Source organism: Calonectris borealis, chromosome 26 (assembly GCF_964195595.1).
Source record: "Calonectris borealis chromosome 26, bCalBor7.hap1.2, whole genome shotgun sequence".
In the NCBI taxonomy this organism is placed as follows: Eukaryota; Metazoa; Chordata; class Aves; order Procellariiformes; family Procellariidae; genus Calonectris; species Calonectris borealis.
The window spans coordinates 8288570-8313866 of record NC_134337.1 but is presented as its reverse complement, the minus strand read 5'-3'; the positions used below and the strand labels follow the sequence as shown (position 1 = coordinate 8313866).

Below are 25297 nucleotides of genomic sequence, written 5' to 3'. Positions count from 1 at the left end.
TGTATGTTCTTATTTCACCTTTTACCATAACACAGAGACTTAAAATTGCCCTATTGAATATAAACTTATAAAGCAGTTTATAAATGTGAAAATCTTTTGAAATTTGACGTACTTTAAATGTGACAGCTATTGGCTTTTCTTGATGTTATGTAACTAGTAAACCTACTACTGTGGAAAGAGATTGGCTTCTTTTCTCCATGTTAAAAGCAAAAATTTTAAAAAACAAAAACCCTTGCAGCCTCCCAGGTTGATCAGCATGCAGACCATGCAGAGGGGTAACATGAACTGTGGGGCTTTCCAAGCACATCAGATGAGAATGGCTCAGAATGCTGCTCGTATACCAGGAATACCACGCCACAATGGACCACAATACTCCATGATGCAACCTCACCTTCAAAGACAAGTATATCCTGTGTACACGCTTCATTTGTGCCATTGTGCCAAACTTTCATTACAATAGATGATACCTCCAGCTCTAAATGTGTTTATCAGTAACACTTATAACTCACAGCTACACACATTTATATGCTTTTTCATGTTGCATACTGTACTGTGACATTTTTTGCTGAACATAAGAAAATTCAAACTTAAGAATGAAACTGAATTCTGATGTTTGTATTGCATTTTAGTTCCGGGAAACAAAACACTTCCTTTTTCACTTTTCAGTGACATTCAGCTTTTGGGTTTCTTACGGAATAGTCAGGAATAGTGAAGTTCAGAGTGATGTAGTTGAGGGTTTTTAATGAAACCAAATTCTAAAGTGTTTTTAAATTCAAACCTGAAGCATGATGCAGAGCTCTGCATACCATTAAGAATAAAAATTCTTGACAACAAATGTTAATGTGACTGGAAAACTAAAAGTGACTTTATAATGCTTGAAACAGCTACTCTTTTTTCAAAAAAAATTTGTAGACAGACGTATGGACTCTAAAGTTGTCTTTGGAGGAAGTAATTGCTTAAGAAAATATAAATATATATGAAAATAATTTGGTGGAAGATGTGCTGTATATTTAAATGTCTAGCCAATAAAGTGTTTTTTGTTTCCAAGTAAAGAAAAATAGCAATTGCTTTGCATTCAGTGCTATCAGGTTATGTTGATAGAAATGTGAGTTTATATATTCTCCTCCCCCCCCAATATTTTGTTGAGGACTATCAGATAATGCAGGTGTTGCAATTTTACATGCAGTGGCTGTCTGAGTTGTCCGTAATGCAGTCATGGTCTCTTCTCTTTTCCTGCAGCATTCTAACCCTGGGCATGCGGGGCCTTTTCCAGTTGTTTCTGTGCACAACACCACTATTAATCCAACTAGTCCTACTACAGCAACAATGGCGAGTGCAAACCGTGGTCCAACAAGTCCGTCCGTTACAGCAATCGAACTCATTCCTTCTGTAACAAACCCAGAGAATTTACCTTCCCTGCCAGACATCCCACCCATCCAGGTCAGTGGAGAAGATGAGGCGCTTACGCTGTGGGTAAAGTAATGATCTGCTTTCCTTTCTGTATCTTTTTTATTTGGATCCCGGTACTTGTCTGTGGAGTGGTATACTTAGTTATCATTTAAAATGAAAGAATTAAAATTTTCAGCCCTTGACTTGGGCATGCAACTATTTTCACTATATAGGGCTGACCTGCTCGGCCTGTGTTAACTTTTAGATTAATCAGTATTTAATGGCTGTTCTATAGTAAAATTGATGCTTAGATTAGTTAATCCCATGTACTGCGTTCACTTCCTTTCTTCCACAAGGCTATCATATGGGAAGATACCACCAGAAATAGTTGAATAGTTATGTATGTCGAATGCCCTGAATGGTGATATATTCAGAGTTAAAGTTGCCTGGCACTTCTCTGTGATGTTCCTAAACGTAACGGTCAAATGCAGGTCAAATGCAGGTGTCCCACTGCCCTACTTTTCTCTCTCTTCGCATTTCCTCTGTACCTCAGTAGTGTGGCTGTAATCATTTCCTTGTATGCAAAAGGCCAGCATTTACATTAGCGTTGGATCCTGGAAGGTGCTGCAGAACATTTAAGCTGGCCTCCATGATTAATCTTGAGCTATGGTGCTGCCTGCCTGGAAATTCTTGCTTGCACTGGGTATGACTGTTGCTGCTTCTGTAGTTTTCATTTCATCTGCACGTTATTGGTACTCACTGACTTGGAACTGCAGAGTGTGCCCTGTATTCTTTGTGGTGGATAGTACTGCACACAAGCTGAGGTAGATTTTGATGAAGTCAAGCTGATTTGGAGAGGTCAGAAGCATAATTTAGCGTACGACTGGAGGCAAAGAAAGTAAAAGTAATATGTTTTCTGCAGGAGTGTTTGGGAGGCCAGGGAGGGGAGGATGATGGCTTAATCTTGAGAACAGAATGTTTACATTGAAATGCCTATGTAAAGCACGGGAGATTCGGTCATGATACAGGAAACAATCGCCTGAGAAACAAAACCTAAATTTCATCCAAGCAGATGGTCTGCTGTAATACCAATAGCAACTTTTTAACTCTTCATCTGTAGAGAGTCATGTTCAAGGGTTGTATGTTCAGCTTTCTCATGAGGCTGCAGGTAATTTACTAACGTAAGAATAGTGGGGGAAAAAAGGATCACATCTCTGAATGTGATCAATCTGCAGTGCTGAAGCTTTGTTTAGTCATTAGAACAAAACACAAGTATAACTGGTTATGACTGATTCAGCTGTACGTGGCTAAAGTTCATGATACACCAAGTTAGAAATAGTTGTTAGTGGGATAGTCTAAAACATAAACTTGCAACTTCTAGGTGCACTGAAAATGCAGAATTCTGTTAACATGCTCTTTTTTATATCTGTTCATGTAATAGCTGTTACGGATTTTAGTTGATGAAAGAATTGGATAGGAAGCTATTAGTCTTTTAAGGTGCTTGCACAGTCATAAAAACCTGCTTTGAATACAATGTGTTTCAAACATGTTATTTGCAATTATGCTGTCTTGCCGTTAATAGTTTTAAGCAGTTAAAAGTAATAGGGTACCTATTTCCTTGTTTTTAATAGATACTAAAATCTGTAAAAAGTGAATGGGAGGGAGATTTCACATCATGCTAAGGAAAAACAAGTTCATGGTTTCCCTTAATATCTTAATTGTGGAATAACTCTTGCAACATTAGTAATCTGGTAGTTCATATGACTAACACCATTTGTGTGACTTACATACTGAACATCTGGGAACCAAAAAGTTTGGAATGACCTAGAGTAAGTGCAGCCTATGACCTTTTGAAAAAGCTATGAGCTTTTGAAAAATCTTACTTTAGATTTCTGACTGTGGGTTTCTGTTTTGAAAGACTGATCTCTGTATGAAACTGATAAAAATGTTTGCTGATGTTCTGAATCCTTGAAGGGATAGTGAACAATTCTGGTAAAGATACTGATCACAGTTTAAAGATGTGGAACTATTAAGAAACTTTAATTAGGCCTCTCTGATTCAGATTTTTGTTTTTGCTTCTTAGCTTGAAGATGCTGGTTCAAGTAATTTAGATAACCTTCTAAGTAGATACATTACAGGCAGCCACCTACCCCCACAACCTACAAGTACTATGAATCCCTCCCCAGGACCTTCAGCTTTATCTCCAGGGTCATCAGGTAAATGTGATGGGTATTTCTAGTGATTCTTGAAAGTAATGGGTATTTCATGTATTTAAGTTGAAAATAATTACTTACCATTTCCTGCCAAAAGGGAAGTGGTATTTTGTTTAAAATGTATTTTGCTCAGAAATAAATTCTTCCGGAAATTTAAATTTTACCCTCCTTCAGAAATATCTTTATAGTAACAAACTGCCAGCACATGAATGCTGTATTCCAGGTATATGTATAGACTATATTTTTGTCCTATGTTACCACAATCCTTCTTTTTGTGCATCAGAGGACATAGTTCAGTTATTGCCCCCAAATCATAACTGGCTAGACCATTCTGGGGTTTGGGAAGTAAGTTTATAGGATAGCTTAGTCACAGAAATACTTAGACCCAACAATCATTTGAGCAAGGTGATTCTAAGTATAGCCAATTAATGGTAGAGCTTTCATTATGCATGTGAACCAATTAAGGCACCAGTACCTAATGTTGAGTTATTTAAACATTGAAAATGTCCGTTTCTATTAGTAAGAAGCTGATTTCAGTCATTTGATGTGTTTCTCTTAGTCTTCTCTCTGCAAGATTACTGTAAGATTCTGTGAGTGGATGGTTGCAGCAGTGAAACTTATTATATTTCTCAAAACCTGCATGCAAAACATACAGAGTCTGCTTTTCTTGACACTATTGGTGGACGTCAGTGGATATTGCGACTTAATGGGCTGAGGGCTATAGCACTGTCTGGATTAGGTGAAATAATTATTGGGACTCTAACAACGGTGTGTTGCCTGTGTTTTCTTATTTAATGTGGTGCGCTAGACCTTTGTTCCGATCAAATGACTGAGAGGGCAGTTACCTTATGTGAATTATTAAATTAGGATATTCTAGCAGCACTTCTGGCGTTACTCAACGCTAGTCATTTTTTTTACTGCAGAATGTAAATTTGTACCAAGTCAACTTCTACACTGCTTCTTTGCAGGTTTATCGAACTCCCACACTCCTGTGAGGCCACCTAGTACCTCCAGCACAGGTAGCAGAGGAAGGTGAGTCTGTTACGTTAACACTGCCAGGCTGAAGAATCAGACATGAAGAATTCAAAAAATGAATTGGCAGTGGGTCAATAGGGCTTTGATATAACTGTGATCCAGTAATGGAAGAATGCTTACATGAAGATGATTTTTTTTTTTTTTTTCTTTCTTCACTATGATTCCCTGCTGTCTTGTAAACTTGAGCTATCTTGTAAATGTTCTGACATGCTTTGCCTTTGAAATTGTTCGGGAAACAGTCACTTAAATTTCTTTGCTCTGATGAGTTTTCCTTTTATTTATATGCTGGTCTCTTTCTAGCTGTGGCTCCTCGGGCAGAACTGCTGAGAAAACTAGCATTAACTTCAAGTCTGACCAAGTGAAAGTCAAGCAAGAGCCAGGGACAGAGGAAGAGATATGCAGTTTCTCAGGAACAGTAAAACAGGAAAAAACAGAGGATGGCAGGAGGAGTGCTTGCATGGTAAAGTTAGTCTGTGCAACAGTATGTTATGGTTTTCCTGGCAGCATGAATATACAAATAATAAAGCAATCTTACTCTTAAGCCTCATATTCTGTTAACAGCCCTGAAGATTGGGAGGTAGTTTGCTCCCTGGCAGTACGTCTGAACTTTAAATGTGGGCCAGCTCAAATGTTGAGCTGTCTGTTTTTGTAATATTGCTAAGACTGCTCATTACTGGGGGTTTGTGACATAGGTACCAATGAGCTGGCAATGGGACTTGGACAGTAGCTTCCTGGCTTATGTTGAACAAATAAACATTAAATGATGAGAGACATTTCCTTTCCTGATATGGACAGGACTTGACCTAGTGATGTGGATGCAAAACACACCCACTCCTTGTCAGTTTTTTGTATTATGATAGGCAGTTGTGCATGGAAAGTAGTCCGATAGAAAACAGAACTTAGTATCAGTTTGGTCCATGTTGAGGACTTCATTATATCCTTCAATACTACACTCTGCCAAGCACAGGATAGTCTGTCATGTAAATTTTATCTTTAGCTATTAAAGTGAAATACCCCCAGCAGTGTAGTGTGTTTGCTGTTTTTAATCCCTAACTAATAAAAGCTGTAAGTCACCCATTGTTAGTAGTTCCTGAACATTCATATGAGTGTAATTACATTGAGAAATCTTCCAATCAGTCAAAAGTTCTTATGCCAGAGCATAAATAAAATATTTATGCAAGTGAATATTTTTCAGTGTTTCCCAGCTATGCTTGATTTAATAGGATTGTGTATGGGGAGCAGGGTGATGGATTTGAGGATTTTTCCTAATGACAGTGAAGGTATATTTTTAACAATTTATCAGTGTGTTTGGCTTGAAAGTTTATCTATCATGTTATATATCAGTAGAAATGAGTCTGTTCTTGCAAGGACAAACTTGTGAAAAAGTAGTTTTCAATACTGTATGCAACTCAGGTCTTCATAATTATTTGCCATGTATTTTGGGAATTGAGTATAGTACCTTTAAATGGTAGATGGCTTTTGACTTCCAACATATGAAGAAAGGTGCCCTTGTAAAATTGACTCTCTCTGATTTTCATGTGCTACTTTCATTTCAGCTTAGCAGTCCTGAGAGCAGCTTGACACCACCGCTATCCACTAACTTGCATCTGGAAAGTGAATTGGAAGCATTAGGAAGTCTTGAAAATCATGTGAAAACTGAACCAGCAGATTTAAGTGAAAGTTGCAAACAGTCTGGACATAGCCTTGTAAATGGAAAATCCCCAGTGCGGAGTCTAATGCACCGATCAGCTAGAGTTGGAGGAGAGGGCAATAACAAAGATGATGATCCAAATGAAGACTGGTGTGCTGTGTGCCAAAATGGAGGGGATCTATTATGTTGTGAAAAGTGCCCGAAGGTGTTTCACCTGACTTGTCACGTACCAACACTCCTCAGCTTTCCAAGGTACCAGAAACTGTGTGATGGTTCCTGAGAATAGCTCTGTGGTCTCATTCATATGGTAGATTTCAACACAGTACCAAAACTGTGTTTCATCTTCAACATCAGCTAGTTCTGGATGATTTCTTGTCAGTAAAAAAATCTGACATTTCAAAGGCCTGCCTGAACTGTTTTGCATGTAACTGGTCAATGTTTATCTGATAAATACATGGTCTCTCAAAGTGTGCTTCTGTTATGTAAAGTTCGTTTTAAAGTCATGGTGAGAAAGGTGTTGTAAAGTATTAGAACATACTTGGGAGAAGAATATGAGGGCAGGAAAAATGGCCTTGACTGGTAGAATTACCTTGAACATTAAGGGTTATCCAAGTCTTTACTACAGTACAATGTGAATCTGTAAGAGCTAATGAAAAAAATCTTTGTAGTCATCACTGATGAGATTTTGTCCCTGGATATCTGGAATAATTGTGTTTATTTCTGTTTAGTGGAGAGTGGATATGTACATTCTGCAGAGATTTGAGCAAACCTGAAGTAGAATATGATTGTGACAATTCACAACACAGCAAGAAAGGCAAAACAGCGCAAGGCCTGAGTCCTGTGGACCAAAGGGTATGTCTCAAATCTGTAGGAATCGGTTTCCTAGAAAAAAGTCTTTCTCACATTAGCTATCTCCCATTGTTTCTTGAAGATGTGTTTGCTGTGGCTGCAGCAAATTAAATATAGTTGTGGCTTTTGCAAAAAAACCTGAAATGAGTAATGAGATTTTTCTTGCTGTGACCACATATCCAGGTGTTGCTGACTGTGTGGGAGTGCTCCATTACATTGGGACTGCAACCATCTAGTAGCTAAAACTTGCATGTAAACACATATTCTGTATTTAAATGCATCCTTTAACATGCATTAATCTCTTCAGTGTTCTTAATTAGAAGTTCTTTGCATTTAACATTGATATAACCTTCATAAAATAGTTATGTAAGTTTGGGTGTTAAGTTCATGCTGTGAGAGGTGCTAGAAGTATTTAGGTGCATTCTTGTGGAAGGTGTAGTGACCTTGACAGGCAGAATTATTTTTAGCTTTATCAATCAGCCTGTGCATAAAGTGTTAGAGTATAATCAAATCAAATTCCTTCAAAGGAATTACAAACAAAGGAAAGAAAAATATTTCAACAGGGAATTCATAGAAACACTCTGGCTCTGGTTTTAAATTGTTTAATTTTGTCTTGTGGGGAAAAGAATAAAAGGCTGCAACTCAATCCTTTTCTGTTACATGCAGTTACGGTTGGACAAAAGCAGTTGTAGTTTGTCTTTTTTTTTTTTTTTAATTTGACTGTATATTAGCGTGCCTCTTCATGTTTGACTTTAGCCCTAGGCTTTTGTTTAGGAAGAAGGAAGCAAAAAAAGAGTGTATTTCTGCTATGTGAACAGTAAGGTGGTGGTCTACCCTCTCAACAATGCCCTCCTGAGAACTTTACATTTATAATGAAGCTTGTGGGGATTGCATTTGAATTTTCTAGTACTAAGCTGCTAAAGTACAAACCTATTTAAAATAGGGAGATACGAACTTCTGGGCTGAGGATAAATTAAGGATATTAATGTGAAGCTGTTTATTTCTTTGTAAGAAATGTGAACGTCTCCTGCTTTACCTGTATTGTCATGAGCTGAGCATTGAATTTCAAGAGCCAGTCCCGGCCTCGGTGAGTCTCCTGAAAAATAGTTTGTAATTTATTTTTGACATAATATCTCTAAAAGTCTAGAGTTGAGTTCGGGAGGGAACTGACTGCTTTTACTTGAAGCATGTCCCCCTTGATCAAGCTAAAAGTTCTGGCGGTCATCCAGTATTTCATGATTCTGAGAGAGACAGAAGCTGATTCTGTAGCTTCTCTGTGCAGAGGCTCTACTCCCAGTCTCAAACCCAGATATTTAAAAATACTTTCAATTAGCAGTTGTTAAATTGGAAGAGGATGTCTCAGGATACCTGTGAAATTCAAAATGCTTTAGGAGAGGGGTTTTTTTTTTTTGGACAATCTTTTAAATGAAAGGAGGAAAGAAACTGCTTTGACTCTTCTGTTTTCAGCTGTAAAAGAAGTAACTATAATGAAAAGCAATGATAGACACTGAAGGTTAGAAAACCTGTTAAACAGTTAGAGGAAAGGAAATTGTTCTCACTTGCTGAACATGCATACAGTGCATGACGAGATTAGCTGATTGATATTTTGGTAAGTGAAGAAATTCAACTGCTTCTGTGAACTATGTAGTCATTGTAGTGATAAATCACTGTTTGTTTTTTACAGATACCAAACTACTATAAAATTATAAAGAAACCAATGGATTTATCTACAGTGAAAAAGAAACTGCAAAAGAAGCATTCCCAACACTACCAGACTCCTGAGGATTTTGTGGCAGATGTCCGGTTGATCTTCAAGAACTGTGAAAGGTTTAATGAAGTATGTTAACTTCCAATCTGTATACATTTTTTTAGATTAAGATTTATTTCAACATGGTTGTGCAGCTTCTCCAATTAAAGGCTTTGCTTCCAATCGTAACTTCTGCTTATGGAGCAGATGCTGAATCAGACACTTAAAAAATGAACAAAACAAATGTAGTCACAGAACTACCTCTCAGTTTTAGCTAAATGGGGGGATCAGGCTTTAACAGAGGGAACTTTTTAAAGTGCGTTCCCTGGTACGGATATATGACTGAGGAGCAGGGTGACCTTGTTACTGTACATCGACTAGATTGTAGAAGTGCTTAGGTAATAAAGACAATCAAGCAGTCCTTAAAACTGTCTCAAGGTATACAGATAATTGTTCTTACTCTCATGAAACACGGTAGATCTCTATTGAGGAAACTTCCTCTACTGAGGAAAAGTGCCTTTCTGAAGAATATTCTACTGGTTCTAGTACCTCATGCAGGCTGAATCCAGAAAAGCATTGTGTTCGTTATGGCTAGTATTAAGCTTAGTGCTTTAGCTCATGGGTAGTTGGGCTCTCACAAAAATCAGTTTTCAGTAGATAACTTTTGTATGGATTTTTGATGAATGTGGAAAGTTGACTTATTTTGCAATGAACCCATCTGATAATGAAATATTTGCACCTTACATGTGAAACGTGATTTGAGGAGATAAATTACCTAAGTGTTCTTATGAGGTGGAGCAATGGAAAAAATATTCTGATTATCAAAGAAAATTGTGGTATTGTGCTGAAACAGAGTAGGAGCTAAGATAAGAGGGTATCCTCATTTCTGAGATGCCTTAAAGCAAGGATCAGACAAAAAGCCCTGGGGAGAAGGCATCTCAGGGAATGGCTTTCTTCTGACCTTAGAAATGCATAAACCAGCCAGTATTTTCCTGTAAAATGTAATCTGAGTTTTGCAGCGTTTGGGCTGCATTTCTGGCTCTGTGAAGAAGTAAATTGAAGGAAGTACACAAACCTACAATTAAAATCTCAACTGTTTCACAAGTACACTAGTAAAAATCAAGGTTAATGATGTAATGCTGTAAATGCTCACAAGCATTTGGGACTTTGACACCCCCGAATCCCTTATGTCTCTGTATTAGGTGGAAGTTAATGAGCACTGTGGAAGAAGTTGCAATTATGTGAACTTCTCAATCAAGGGAATTAATGAAGCATCTACTGTAGAGGAAAACATGCTGCAGCTCTTAGGGACAAGAGTAAAACAAGGGAGCAAGGACTGATGGATGTATTTTGTTTTGTGTTTTGTGGGGTGGTTTTTTTGTTTCGTTTTGGTTTTTTTTAAAAAAAAAAGGTGTTTCAGACTTGTCTCGCTGTTTGAAATGCTGGCTCATGGCAAAAGATGAGTCACCCTGACCTCTCATAATAGCATCATGTCTAGTGCCTCTAAGCCATATGCTTTTAAAAAAAGGAAATAAAAGTGGGGTGAGACCCCCAAGAAAGTAGTCTTACGGAGCACTTCTCTCTAAAGTGAGACTTTTCCACAATAATGTCCAGGCAACTAAAATTTATAATGAAGAAAGCAGTCATGAGTAGAGCGCAGTTTTGAAAATGACTGGGAGATACTTATTTGTAAAAAAAGTTGTGTGTTTTGTTGAAGGTTTATTTACCTCATGTCACCCTCCTAAGACTGTTTTAAACCTGCTTCCGCTAAGTTTGAGAACTAAAGAGGTGTAGTCCATAACAAACTGTTTTGTTGTTATGGCTGACTTTAGTCATCCAATCCTATGCAATCTCATAACTTTAGAAAGGATTATAATTTCATTTTTTTTGACTCTGGTATCCTTTTTAGATGATGAAAGTTGTTCAAGTTTATGCAGAAACACAAGAGATTAATTTGAAGGTAAGCGTTTCAGACCATGCACACTTGGTGAAGGGATGTGCATTTCCAACAGGTGAATATTCCTGTCTTCTTTTATTTACAGGCTGATTCAGAAGTAGCGCAGGCAGGGAAGGCAGTTGCATTATACTTTGAAGATAAACTTACAGAGATCTACCCAGACAGGACCTTCCAGCCTTTGCCTGAATTTGAGCAGGAAGAGGATGATGGTGAAATAACTGAGGACTCCGATGAAGATTTTATACAGCCACGTAGAAAACGCCTAAAATCAGATGAGAGACCAGTGCATATAAAGTAATCTAATGATATGGACCTAAATTTTATTGTAAAAACTGTTATTTAAGTGTTCCTGGAATATTATCATGCCTACAGTGGCCATCTTGAAGAAGCTGATAGCTTTTTAAACAGTATTAGATTACAAAAAACACTTGTACAGAAAAGCATTCTCATCAAAAGGGGAAAAAAACTGTATTGTAAATTTTTGGTGTTTTTTTTTCTTGATTATTTGCTATATTCTTTCTTTTCCTGATGGAGGGGACACACTCATCCTGGTCTCACAGGTAGAGGTGGATGAATGTTGAAGAGAAGCAGATCTGATAAGAGATGTTCCATGTACAGATAAGACTCCTTAGTAAAATGTTCTGCAGGACTGGACCAATACAGTTACTGTATCTTGCATTCATGCTGGACTGCAGTGTAAACTGTAAGCAATGTTCCTGAAATCCCCTCTTTGTGTGAACTTAAGTGCGTGTTGGTCATTGCTTTTATCATCTCATTTAAGCCGTATTGTGAATAACTGAGCTTCTGTGTTGATCCAATTATCTAAATTTGACTTTCTTTACTACATTTTATGTATAGCAAAAGGAAAAAAAAATCATTAAACTGTTCTGAATTGGCAAGCGCAGGAGTGTGAGTTCTTGACAGATGAAAGACTAAACTGATGGCAACAATCTCTTTTCACTAGGGCTAGGTATATTTATTACGAATCCTGTACACAGAACATTTTAATGGCGTTCATGGCAGAAGTCTTAGCATTGTGTCATCTGTCCCTGATCCCCCTAATGAGGCAGAATGTTATCTCCAGTATTCATTGTCTAATTTTCTGTACTTAAAATATAGACTGAAGAGGTAATAACTGGTTGGGGGTGTTTGTCCAGTCTTCCTAAATATCAGTTTCTAATAGACCACTCGGCAAACAATAACCTATTAACTACCAAATCTGTAAAATTTCCTGTATTCACTTTGTCTTATTTGTAAATAGTGAATTGAGATTTCTTGCAGATCAGCAACATTTGCTGAACTGTTTTTAAGCTAATATGTATTCTTATTAATTGTTCCTATCAAGAAAAGATTTGTAATATATGCTATTTCTAACATTGCATTCATTTTGAGGTTCTGTCTTATTTTTATTAGAGTACTACTCAGAACTTTCTTCAGAAGCAGCTCATGAGCGAAATGTCTAGAAATATTGGAATAAATCTGTTGAGATTGGGTTACTTGTCCATCTGTTGAACAAAGCACTTGCACAGACCAGGATTTGACTGTGGGTGGTTTCTGGTCAAATATTGAAAACAGAACAATTTCCCTATTGCTCTAAACCTTGTGGCAGGCATCTCTGCAGTGCCTTCCCGTTGCACACTGCCTTCATTCCAGCATTTCTGGTTAGAAATTAGGTCATCACAAAGTAATTATAGTTTGAACAGTTGTTTCCTTTACTGACAGAAATCAATACTATAAATAATAAATGTAATTTCTGGCCTTCATATAGATCTTGTTAAAGTAAGATGAAGAAATCATGTAATCAGATGAGGGTCAAGTTGACAGACTATAAATTTGCCATAAGCGTTTGTGCGAATACAGCGATTCTGTGGTAAATCACTGGGGTTTTGGTATACTCAGCACGAGCAATTCCTGTGACATTGTATACACTTTACCATAATGGTAAAGACAAATATTTTAGCACAATGTATCAGATTGAGATATGCTCTCAGCAATTTTTATGCAAATCACTTAAGATTTGATTTCTTTTTATAGGAACAAAGTATATGTACATTGTGACTATACCTCTTACAATAAATGAGGGGACTGAAGGTATTTGTAACTTCAAGCTCACTTCTTTAGATTACGCAAATGTTACACTTAAAACTCAAACTGTTTTTTTTTTCATTTCTCAGATATTAACATAGTGCCAGTTTGAATTTATTTTTTACCATTTTGTATGTGAAAGCAAAAGTAATTCTACTTAAACATATTAAATTGACAAATAGCAAAAACTTTGCCCATAGAAAGGATGATGTGTGTGAATAGGACACTAATAGTAACAAGGGATCATTTAATGGCTCTGTGTATTCCCTATTTATGCATTTCTAGTTTCTCAGCTTCATTTTGCAAAGAAATATTATTAAACTTGTCATGAAAATAAGATTTTTGTGAATTCTCTTCAATTGGGATTACTATTTTTATGGCGCTTAAGCACTCTAGGTTCTGTACCTTCAGGCCTCAACTTTTTAACTGTTCACTTTGTAAGGCACCAGTCATGGGTTCAAGTACTGCAGATATCCACTGCCAGAACTGGAGCATAGGACGGGCACGATGGCGTCCTAGACTGGGTCACAGCGTGGGGGAAGGACCACACTACAAAGCTGCAGTTCAGGGGTAGCGCATGCTCCCTGGCTGCTGCAAGAACGGTACCATCTGTTTTCCACCCAGAGCGCCGGTACCAGACCCCAGCGCAGATGTCTAAATGTTTTGAGGTAGCCTCTCTGATTGGTTCGCCCCCGACAACAATGTAGAAAAATTGTCAAACTTTGTAGGCTAGCGCCTTAGCCTGTATTCCACTAGTTCACCTGCAAACCACAAGTGATGCTAAGCTTTGACCTTGATGAGAGTCCAAGCTCTGCTCTTGCATGTAACCCACTGAACTTCTAGAATTGGTCCTTCCATTCAGCTCATCAGTGCTCAGTAGTATTATGTGGAATTTTGACTTGTGTGCAAGAAATCTTAAGCGTTTCTTTTTTATATAAAAGAAACAAAACAACATTCTCTCCCCCCCCTTCATTTTGGAACTTCTAATACAACAATTCAATGATTGTTTTGAAATTAGCTAAGTTCTATTCAAAAAATATTTGAAAGGATAGATAAGCTCTGCTAATCTATCCTGATCCTATAGTCTGTAAATGTTCATCATAGAACTGGTAAAGGTTTGCTCAGTCAAAACAACTTTTTGGGGCCACACTCTATGTAACTTGTTCAAGAGCAAATTAATGGGGTTCATATTAACAGGCCACTGTGTTACTCTGAGCATCTTCTTTATGCCAGATGATGTGTGTGCAATATGTGCAAGTGACAGTGTGTTTTACCCCGTGAATTAGAGCATGGCTTACATCAATAAAACTTGTAGCAGATAAAAGATGTGGTGGGTGCACTCTGCATGCCAACTCCTTTGTCTGCATGATTTAAGGTTCCAACGTGATAGCAAGAAGATAGACTGGCACTTGATGTAACTATATGCTCTCACTTAAGACACTTGTAAAAAAGACCATTCATGTATCAATTTTTGTTGTAAATGACCCTGAAGTTTAAGTTAATCCAAAGAAGTAAAAGGCAACTTACTTTTGAAATAAGAGTGAAAAGTGTACAGTATGCTACTTGTAGACTTCTCAATTACCTCAGCAGGTATCCTGCCATGTAATTACTAGTGATTAGTGATAATTTAACCAGCTGAATAGGTTCAGGTCTTTTATTTAACTGTGCCCTGGAATTAAGAGGCCTATAGCATAATAATAGGCAGATAATAAGGCAGAGTTACTATCCAAAAAAAGGATGTTCCCCAAACTTTTGAAAGTAGAAATGCTCTGTTAAATGTAGAGAGGTTCGTTTTTTGTGTGGAATGTCACCATTGCTATTACTTGTGACATTTGACTGTGTTGGCACACTTAACACTGGATCATTGAAATGTTTTATAAACATTTCTGCAAGCCACTGGAACAAAAGTCCTTAAAATTAGCCCAAATTTATCATTCTGTTGTATAACCTAGTTTATTGGCTGATCTCTAAAAGTTTAGGTAATGGCAACAGTATTTTAAAGCTATGTGTATGATGTACTGGAAGTTGGCTTTTTCTTGTTTTTCTTACTCTATTCCTTGGAAAAAGCAATAAAACTGCTTTGTCTGTTGCCTATTAGTATGACAGGAATCCTTTCCTTTGGATAGTGATTTTATAGGAAAGTTTGTATGCATATCACCAAGTCTAGCTTTTAAAAACAAAGTGTGCAGGAGTTATTGACAATATAGTGTGGCATTTTATTTTAAAAATTGGGGAAATTTACATATTTTTTTAAAAAGTAGGTGTTTGAGTAAATAATGGAGGTACTTTTTTAAAAAAAAATTTATATGCCACAGTTTACATAGACATATTTCAGATTGAACATATGCATTGTATCTTCAGATATGGCGATTTCTTTTATTTTCTCGAAGTGCGTGTACAGTAACTCTTCCATCTAGTTCCTGTGTTTGCTTATGGGGATCCTACTTTACATGCTTTCTAATGTATCTGAATTAAATTTGTTTTCAAAAATTGCAGTTAATTTGGGTATCTTTATTATAAGTGAACTATTAAATCTATGAAATGCAGTTTTGGCCTTTTCCATTGAGTGATCTTACAGCTCAAGGCTGCTTTCTTTAGAATTTATTGAATTTCTACAAGGAGAGGTACTAAAATATTTTATAAGTTTGACTTGCTGCAGCATTTGCTCTGGAGTGAGCTACATTTAAAAAGAAGTGCATGTCTGCTAATGGCCTGCAAATGGGGGTATTTCTTAGGTTCAGAACACCATGAAACATGTATATAAGCCTATAAAGATTTGTGCGATTGAAAGCCTGTTTTACCATGTGAATGTACTCATAGAAGGGTTAAATTCATGGCATTCTTTGATCCTTGAATTATTTCTTGCTTCTAGTAATTGAACTGGTTCTTTTTCGCACATAGTAAACTTCACTCATCTTTTAATATGATTCTTCAAAAAAGTGCTGTTTCTGTGGTATTGTATTATCTGAATAATCATATTTAACTTTTTTAAACAAGGTTACCGTTTCTAATTGTTCTGTTCCTGTGTTTTTTGCTGGTGTGTAATTAAAAAAAAAAGTTTTTCTTTACATGGTTATTTAATACATTAGCTGCCTGTAAATATTTCTTGTTAAGTGCTCTGGAATGTGTTGTAGAAGTTGTATTAGATCAGTTTAAAGCATTGTTTGAAAACCATTTTGTTTTGGTTATTTCTATTAAATTAGAAAAATGACTCTTTCAATTTGAGTTTCTTTTTTGCACATCTGTGTTAGGTCTTTAGATACTAGTTCACGTCTGGCAAAAGACTTTTCTGATACTTGCAGTGTGGAAGTACCTTGGTGAAGTTTTAACTGCAGCAGTTAAAGTGTGACCACCTGAGGCTGCATAATGTGCAGCAATCAGTAGTTCCAGGACAGAAAATACTGAAGTCTAAACTCTGTTCAAAGTTCGGGTTGGAGATGCTGTGATTTCACCACTCTGCACTTACTTTTCCATAAAATGATTTGTCACATTTATCTACACCTAGTACATGAAATACAAGTATTTTAAGGTTTTCTCTAGGGGTTTTTGTGCTGCTGTCATCCTGAAGTTTGGTGCAGCCTTGGAGGAAACAGTTCTGCGGTGCGCAGCTCACGCGTGTGCAGTTTCTGGAGCTGGGATGCCTTCCAAAGGCCCGACAGACCCAACAACAGTCTGTGGGGGGATGGCCCTGAGGCGTTGTTCCCTGCACCGCCCCTGCCCCCAGTAAGCACTGGAAAAACGAAGAGGGAGCTGAACTTCATTGCTCTGTAACTTGTTAACATTACACCTGTAGCTATATGATGCTCCTCATCTGCCATCTGTCTGTCATACTCTGCTCTGCATGGTGGTTAGTGTATTTTACCTGTTGGAAATGAGTCTGTAGTGGATGCATAGCTAGGGTCAGTGTGTTCCTTTGCTTAATCAATGTGTATTTTGGTATATCAGGGACCAGATCCATGGAGTAGCATGATGTGTGGCCCTGCACTTGGGTGCAAGATGTGATTCAAAGTACAGGGGAACAATGCCAGCGGAAGCAATCTGGTCGGCTGGCCAGTCCACCTCTCATGGATTCAATAGTACTGTGATGTAGTGTGCTGGTTTTGGCTGGGATAGAGTTAATTTTCTTCACAGTAGCTAGTACGGGGCTCTGTTTTGGATTTGTGCTGGAAACTGTTGGTAACCCAGGGATGTTTTCGTTCCTGCTGAGCAGTGCTTGCACAGGGTCAAGGCCTTTTCTGCTCCTTTCCCCACCCCACCAGCGAGGAGGCTGGGGGTGCACAAGGAGTTGGAGGGGACACGGCTGGGACAGCTGACCCCAACTGACCCAAGGGATATTCCACACCATATGACGTCATGCTCAGCATATAAAGCTGGGGGAAGAAGGAGGAAGCGGGGACGTTCGGAGTGATGGCGTTTGTCTTCAGTGATGGAGCCCTGCTTTCCTGGAGATGGCTGAACACCTGCCTGCCGATGGGAAGCACTGAATGAACTCCTTGGTTTGCTTTGCTTGCGTGCGCGGCTTTTGCTTTACCTATTAAACTGTCTTTATCTCAACCCATGAGTTTTCTCACTTTTACTCTTCCGATTCTCTCCCCCATCCCACCGGGAGGGAGTGAGCGAATGGCTGTGTGGGGCTGAGCTGCCTGCCGGGTTAAACCACGACATCTGGGAAGTAAGGTTGGTAATCTTTGTAAGGGAAGAGGAGGAGGCTGCTTGTGCATTGTCAGTACTTTTTGCATGCAGTCAAAAAGCTGTGCACCACATGCAATGGTGTTGTGATGCTGCTGTGTTCGTTCACCTTTTAACTGCAGTTTAGCATATATACCTTGAGCTGCTCCCTCCTACTGATAAATCCATTTTTTGTGCTGATGTTGCTACTGGAGCAGTCTCATGACTTACCATATCAGAACTAAAGGCAGAATTGAGCTTACATATCTTGGGACATGGCCCAGTTCAACTACAGCTATACAATTTGAAGTAGGAACTAGTCTGGTTTGTTTTAACAGAAGTCAGATTAAATGATTGCAGGTCCTTCCAGGCGTCGATATCAATTGTACTCTAGCTGACCATGCAGACCTGCAAGAAGAAAGTAAAGTGAACATGCACATAAGCTAAAACTACCTCTGAATAATTTTTCTGCAAGCAATGAGAGAGAGGCCTAGTAACCTGGAATGCCAACCATCTTGAAGGTATGTTTGTACTTTCATAACTTTTGCAGTTGGTGAAGGCTCTGATCCAAGCATGTCTGTTGTTATGTATCAGAGAACTAACTTCAGGCTGTAGCTCATAGAGAAGTTGCATTTTTCTCTTACTACTTGTTTATTCTTTAAGTGCTTGTGATGGCTTAGTATCACAGAAACTCCGTAAGAGAGCTGTCTTCTAGGAAAAGGTTTAGTTAACTTCACTAAAGTACACATTTATTCTTGCTAAAATTGAGAACACCTGCATTTACAACTTGAATGCTCTTGCTTGCCTTTTGCAATCTGCAGCAAAGGAACAGATGGTTTGAACCTAAACCCTTGCACTTCAGATGGATTTTGTTGCTAGACCAAATACTGACTGTGTGAGGTGATGCTTGCTCTGCATGTCCTTGACATAAATGGATGGCCGGATGCTCTGCTGACCCTTCTGATTCCTCTAGAGCTGGAGTTCGGTGCTTTGCTGGCAGAGGAACAATGAGGAGCTCTCTGGGTGGATGTTCCATTCCTCTTTGCCAGGCAGTGCAGCACTGCCTCACTGTGTCCAGAGCAATCTCAGCCTTGCCAGTCCATCTGCTCCAGATTCTGACAGCCCATCTGCTCCATCTCTTTCTGTGGCATTCGTGTTGGCTGCCTTTGTGGCTGGACGGTGATCTGTCGTTTTCAGCACCTCTGTTTGACTTCACTCAATCCCCTGGATTCCCTCAGTAGGCTTGCTTGGTTTTTTTCCCTTTGTGTCCTAGCTAAACTTCTCCTGGCTTGCTCCAATCATACTGAGCTGTTCACCACATCACAAATGCTGCAATTTTGTTGCCAGTTTTTTTTTTCGCCCCCCAGGGAGGCATATCTTAATCTCCTCTTTCCATCCTGAAATTCTACCAAGAGTTAGAAACTATGCTGCTAGATTTTGCTGCCGCTGTAGAATCCACATCTTTATCTCTGTAAACAAGTATGTGATTTTGGAATTATTGCCATCTTTCTCTGAGAGTTGAGCTTATAAGCCTGTATCTTCAGAGCACTGGCCTTCTTTCCCCTTATTGTTAATCCACTTCACCGTGTGAGCTCTATGGATCACTTTAGCCCCTGAATATGCATACAGGGGCTGAAATGCATTTCATACCGTTCTTGTGTCCTCTGCTCTGTGTTAGCGGAGAAAAGCATGCAGAACTAAGCACTTAACACTGAGTAGAATTGCTCTTTGCAAAATTACCTTCCGATGCGTTCCATGGGCTACCATTGCAGTTAAGTGCTTGGTGATCTTCACGTGATTTAATGCTTAGGAACTAGGATAATGTTTGCTAAATTAGTGGGGATTAAAACCAGGGATATAAATTCCTGCTCCTTTCATTAACACATCAGAGAGATGAGCATGTTTAGCATATAACTTTAATTAGCAGATGACACAAAACTCGCAAAACACGGTGCTGGGTCCCATCAGCTAAGGTTGATGGATGCCTGGTGAAGACTCCTCGCCAAGGAACAAGCAAGGGTACATTATGGTGCGCAGTAGTAGTGTACTTGGGAGTCAGTGGTGTATCTGTTGCTTCGTCCTGACAGTGAGGTTCTTCATCTACTGACAGCCCTTTTTGCCTCATGTGTGGCTTCAACAAAACCCATAGCATTGCTCACAGGGCGAGCTTGCTGCTGTCATGCGCAGCTCAGCCCCTGCACTCCCCCGAGGGGAATCAGATCCACCTGCACTGCCAGAGGCCAGCCAGCTAAAGAGAGCACTGAGGCTTGTTTGGATGCAATCATTTGCTGTAGAGCAACTGGCTTGTTGAGAGTATCTTTATTTTTTTATCTCATATGTCATATCAGAGATAAACACAAAAGCCTTTCCTGGTAGAAGAGTTACTCAGCAAACCTTATGTAGCTGGTGGGTGACAAGTGATCCTGTCTGTCACGGCAACTAGAAGTGTTTGGAGATCATGTGTTTTGAAGACTTCCACCACTGCAGGGAATATGGACTGGGATATGCCATTAGGGTGTGCCGAAGCTGTGAATTTGACACGGGGATCTGCATGGCAGTGTGTATCTGTTTCAGATCACTCCTCTATCAGGAAAGAGTGAGCTTTGAAAGTGGCTGAAAACTCCATTCATTTTAAATTGCGTTTGGAGACATGTTCTGTGCAGTTCTGCAGTTGTTACTGGGCCCAGCTACAGGGTCTGTGCCATGGATCTGAACAGTTGATTGCAGGACAAGACGCAAAATGCCAAACTGAAGTCTGTTTTCCTCTTGGAGGTCATCTGTGTCTCCAGGCAATCCCAAATATAAGTTGTTTATCTGCTCTATTAACCCTCGCATGTTTTCAGAGGAAGGAGGTGTTGCAGCAACAAGTCCTTCTGATAGTGTGCTGTGGGGACCATGCTCAACAATGAATTCTGCTTTCTAAATGAAGACAGGTTATCTGCTGATCTGAGGTTTAATCAGCTCAACACAACAGGGAAGGTGCATGTAATTCAGAAAACTGCAACAACTGTGTTAGGAAGCATGGAGTGGTCTGTGAATAACCATCCTTCTGCAGTCAGACACACACCCTGAGTGAAAGCAGAGATCACAAACTGTAAGTTATGCATCATTCTGCTAAGAATTTGTAAATCAACGGTTCATTCTTTAAAATCTCTTATATAGAATGTGTCACCAGATGGTGCTCTTACACAGCGGTATATGTGCTTGTCTCTGAATGAGCAAATAGTTTTGTCTTGGGAAGAAGTTCTCATGCAAGGCTGGCTTTGATTTCTGCAGGTGTGAGAGGTACCTGCTGAGGACCCATTGTTTGCTGAGAGAGAGGCGTGGGTGGTGTGCTGAGATCTGCGTGTGTTGCCTTATACCCCAGGGGCAGTGTTCATGCTTAAGTGGAATGTGGTAACCTGGGGACTTCGATCTCATTCATTTCTCTCCCCATCTTAGACTTAATGGAGTGCTGTGCTTACTGCCTGGATGTGCGAGCAGGGAGCTGAAGGCGATGCTGTCACATTGCGCGGGGGAAGTTGGAAATGACTGCACTGGGCACAGCTGGCAGCAGCAGCAATCCTCCTGCCACGGGGAAACTCTGTGAACCATGCCTGCTGGGGAGGAGGCACGTAAGAACAGCCTCAGCTGGCGACTGCCTCGTTTGCCCCCTCTTCATCTCTGCGACCGCAAGGCACATGGGGGTCGGGGAAGCTTTCAGCAAGCAGGAGCTACTACGATGGTAATCAGCTTTGTTCCCCTGTCTCTGGCAATTGCTTTGAGCATTGTTGGTGCCAACCACAAAGAACGGTGGGCTTTTTGTTTGAATCAGGCGTATAGCATAGGCTCTGGGTGCTCTCTGCACTGCTGAAACCTGTCCAGCAAGGAGATGCTCCTCAGTCATTTTTTGTTGCTAAAAGTTGTGTCTCGGGGTCCTTTTCATGGACAGAGCAAATAACCAAACTAATAACCACTGCTGCACTGTGTGCTCCCGAAAGAAGCAAGGTCTGAGCATCACCTGCAGACAGGCGCCCTGTGCTCTGGCCCTGCACCTGATGCTGTCTCTTGGGCTTGTGTGTTCTCAATGCTGGGGCCAAGAGTTGAGAGTAGGTGAGATCTGAGTCTGCCATTGATCCTAGCCCTGGATTTTTGTGCAGAATAAGGCCATGCAGTGGATGCTGGCTGTATGTTCAGCCTGCTTTGAGCTCGGGCACAGCTGTACTGGAACTCGTGAGTGTTAATAATGACCATGGTGTGGACTGGATTTTCACCGTTGTCATCTCTTTTCCTGCTGCCCTGTATCTAATGGAAAGGAAGGGCTATAACTACCCTGAATGAGTTAAGGAACAGTATTTAATGCTGGAAAGACAGGCAGTGCTGAAGTTGGTAATACTGAGGCATTTCAGTTATCCCTTCAGTAGGCAATTGGAAGAGCTGACTGGGGCTGTAGAAGGGCTGCGTGTGGTCTGTCTCCTGCTGAAGCTGCAGTATGTTCCTGGTTTTACCACCTTTGTGCAATGCTCTCCTTTCCTCTGGAAAACATGATTAATCAGAATGTGTTGTCAGCATTCAACACTCTGCTTTGTTATTTGGAAGTTTTCTTTCCCTAGCTTGGTGTCCAGAGCTACAGCATGATCTTTGTTAACTCTGCAATTTCTCAGTTCCCTTTCACAGCAAGTGATATGATAGTCAGTGTGCTGCTGGCTCATGGGGTGACTGTGGACATGTCAAACCAATTTAATCTTCTGCCCAATTACAATCAATCTAATTCTCCTCCAGCTACACACAGACCTGGTATCCTTTTAGTGTCTGAGCAGAACATAAATGTGTCAGACCATCTTATTTGCTGCTGGCTGTTGAAAACTAAATTCTGTAGAAAGTAATTCAATAATGCTATTGTTGGGCCTGGAGACTCTATCCTACTCTGTACTTCCAAGTAGCCCTCTCTCTTTCTTGCCTTTACTGTGTGATGAGCACAGTGACTGGCTTCACAGGATGCATGTGTCTGAGACATGACTTATGGGGACCACATTTGTAGGTGGTATAAGTTGACAGAGCTTCATCAAAGTCAGCAGAAGACCTATACCCTCATTTACTTGATGAGTTACTTCTTCCTTTAAACTAAACAATGTTCTTTCTTATTTGTTCCTGAGTTCTAGTAATGATGTGCAGAGATGACTTTTGCAGTGTGACCCTAGCCAGGAGGGCTCTGGCCGAGCAGTCATGAGGGTCTGGACAATGTCTGGGGCTGGGACCCCTGCCATCCCAGGGACAGGGTGCTGCAGGCTTTGGGCCCGTCACCCTCTGCACCTCTGGGCTGCCCATGACTGGGGTTATTGCCTTTGACAGCACTCCGCTGTAATGATGGAGGGCACTTCACTGGCTGAGAGCAGTGGTGGGGAGGATGTTTGACTATTATCTAAGCAGACCTACTAAGTAAACAACTTTTTGCCAGTGCTAATGGCTCTGTGTCCCTGCCTCTTGTCATTTTAGAGCCTCGGGAAATAACGTTATCAGTAAGTAAATAGATTTAAAAAAAAAAAACCACCCAGTGAAATCGTTTGGCTCTGAGATTTGATGCTGGCAGGAGCAGCAAACACTCTGCAATGAGGCAGACACCATCCTTTTTCACCACTGTCCCAGCCATATCCCCAGGGTGAGCCCTCGGGTGCCAGTGGTGGGCTATGAACCGTCGTGCCTGTTGCTTTTCTTCTGTTGCATGGCTCTCCTGCTCTTTCCACGGGCAGCTGGCAAAGCCACTCTTATTCCAAACTGCAGGACCTGATGCTCTTCTTTCTGGGGGATATGAAGCTGTGGAAAAGTAGATGCAACAGAAACCAACAGCTTGGGAAAGTCCCATATGCTGCATGGCTAATAGATGAAGCTGGTTATATTTCTCTATGAGGATCCTTGGGAACTGAGATGATTGCCAACATATCTGACAATTAGGATTAACTCTTCTGTCCATTGTCACTTGTGGAAGGAGATTATTAAGTAGTGAAGTGATTGGCAAAGCTTTTCTTTTTTCCTTTTTTACTAATAGGAGTATTGCAAATGCTGCTTTGGGCTCCCAGGAGAGATCCTTGCAGAGGATGCTCTGAGGATAAGCTGTACATGTAACAGAGATCTTCAGTGCAGATCTGTATGTCTCTAGCCAGAAAAATCACTTGGATTGCTGGCTGTGAGTCTTGTGAAAGAGGTTTGGCATCGTTGTCCAGGATGCGCTGAGACTGCCTGTGCTGCAGCAGGACCCCCACCCCGCTGGGGGTCCTGAGGGCAGGGAAGTGCCCGGGGGCATAGGAGAGACGAGAGGTAAGGAGGCTCAGTGGCCAAAGACCTGATGCTAGGCTCAGTTCAGATGGGCTGGATACCGCAGAGCACAGCAGGTGAGGAGCTGTCAGTGCCTGCGGGGCGGGGCGATGCGGGACGGCAGCGCTCCGGGAGCGGGGGCTGCACCCGTCTGGAAAGTGCCGTTTGAGAGGAGACCACTCGTGTCCTTTGGGGTGCTGGATGGGAAGCATCGGCACGGGGGCAAGCAGATCCTGCAGTTCTGTGGTGCTCTCTGGAGGCTGATCGAGCAGGTTAATCAAAGAGCTCTCAGGTTTCTTTTCACATGTTAATTTTCTCCTGAAATAAAAACACTACAGCATTTTCTTCCAGAGGCACAATTGTGCACCATTGTTTTTGTTTTCTCTGTTACAGAAATACTGCTATTTTTATTACTTGTATGTCCACTGGGAGGAATAAAAATAACTAGAATATGCCAAATACTTTGTAAGCATACTGGGGGGAAAAAAAACAGCTTATAACTCCTTATTTTCCGTTACAGGTATCAACTTAGCTTGTTTCTTCGAGAAGGTTGAGATTAAATATATTCTGCTTTGCCTTTCGGTTTCCATGAAAACAATTGTGGTTTAAAGCCTGTGCTGATTCCAAGGAGGGTTGGTCTTGCAACCTCCTGCGCTCTCTGCCAGGTGTTACTGCCTACAGTGCAGGACAAAGGTGGTTGCAGATGGGTATGTTCAGTCTCTTACTGTGCTGTGCAGACACACAGGATTTTTCCGGATTGTTTTATCCAACTCTCGCAGTGTCTAGCTATCTTCTTTCTTGATAGAAATTGTGCTGAGATAAAGCTATATGTGGTGTGGTCCAGGGCTGTTTCAAATCTAAAGACTACCCACCTCATGGCTGCTAGAGCTGTCTGCATACATGACCTTGAAAGTGTCACATGAACTGTCAGTGGAAATCACTGACCAAACCCTCCTTCTGCTCTGGAAGCACTTAATGCCACCAGGGAAGACCTGGAGACTACTGCAATTACGCTTAAAAGGGTCTCCTTTTGCTTTCCTGAATTACAGTGGCTGAGGAATGCATGAGAGCAAAAGCTTCTCAGGAATCTTTAGCACTTTATTACCGAAGACAAATTTTAATCTGTCTTCTGGGTTCTGACACCAGCATTTTATTGGCCTTCAAGGAAAGTGCAGTCTTTTTAAAATAAATTATGTAGTGATACTGATAATAGTGTCCGTGGCACAGAGGGTTGAAATGAGATCCTAAAACAGCAGTTTTTCATCTGTTCTCAGAAAAAGGATGTGTTAACATCTGTCATTAACATTTATGCAAAGGCCAGCTTAATCCTTCTAATAGCTGTGTACCAGACAACAGCCACATTTTAGGTTTTCGCAGCATTGCAGAAACATGCTTTTGACCTGGGGAGAGAT

General features: G+C 40.3%; 1 protein-coding gene across 7 annotated transcripts in view; it reads left to right on the top strand.

Annotated features, from left to right (window-relative positions):
* TRIM33 (tripartite motif containing 33) overlaps positions 1-13907 on the top strand; it is a 39849-nt gene extending 25942 nt beyond the window's left edge. For 2 of the 7 annotated variants that reach the window (XM_075174322.1, XM_075174328.1), the window contains 11 exons: positions 239-403; positions 1240-1473; positions 3473-3605; positions 4571-4634; positions 4938-5097; positions 6194-6540; positions 7017-7140; positions 8150-8224; positions 8822-8974; positions 10794-10844; positions 10927-13907. In XM_075174322.1, the coding sequence (XP_075030423.1) occupies positions 239-403; positions 1240-1473; positions 3473-3605; positions 4571-4634; positions 4938-5097; positions 6194-6540; positions 7017-7140; positions 8150-8224; positions 8822-8974; positions 10794-10844; positions 10927-11139 (1719 nt within the window). In that variant the 3' untranslated portion in view covers positions 11140-13907. Of the gene's footprint in view, positions 1-238; positions 404-1239; positions 1474-3472; positions 3606-4570; positions 4635-4937; positions 5098-6193; positions 6541-7016; positions 7141-8149; positions 8225-8821; positions 8975-10086; positions 10279-10793; positions 10845-10926 lie in introns of those variants that run through there. The other 5 variants (XM_075174323.1, XM_075174325.1, XM_075174324.1 and 2 more) reach the window with 5 other exon arrangements.
* The last annotated feature ends 11390 nt before the right edge of the window (positions 13908-25297 follow it).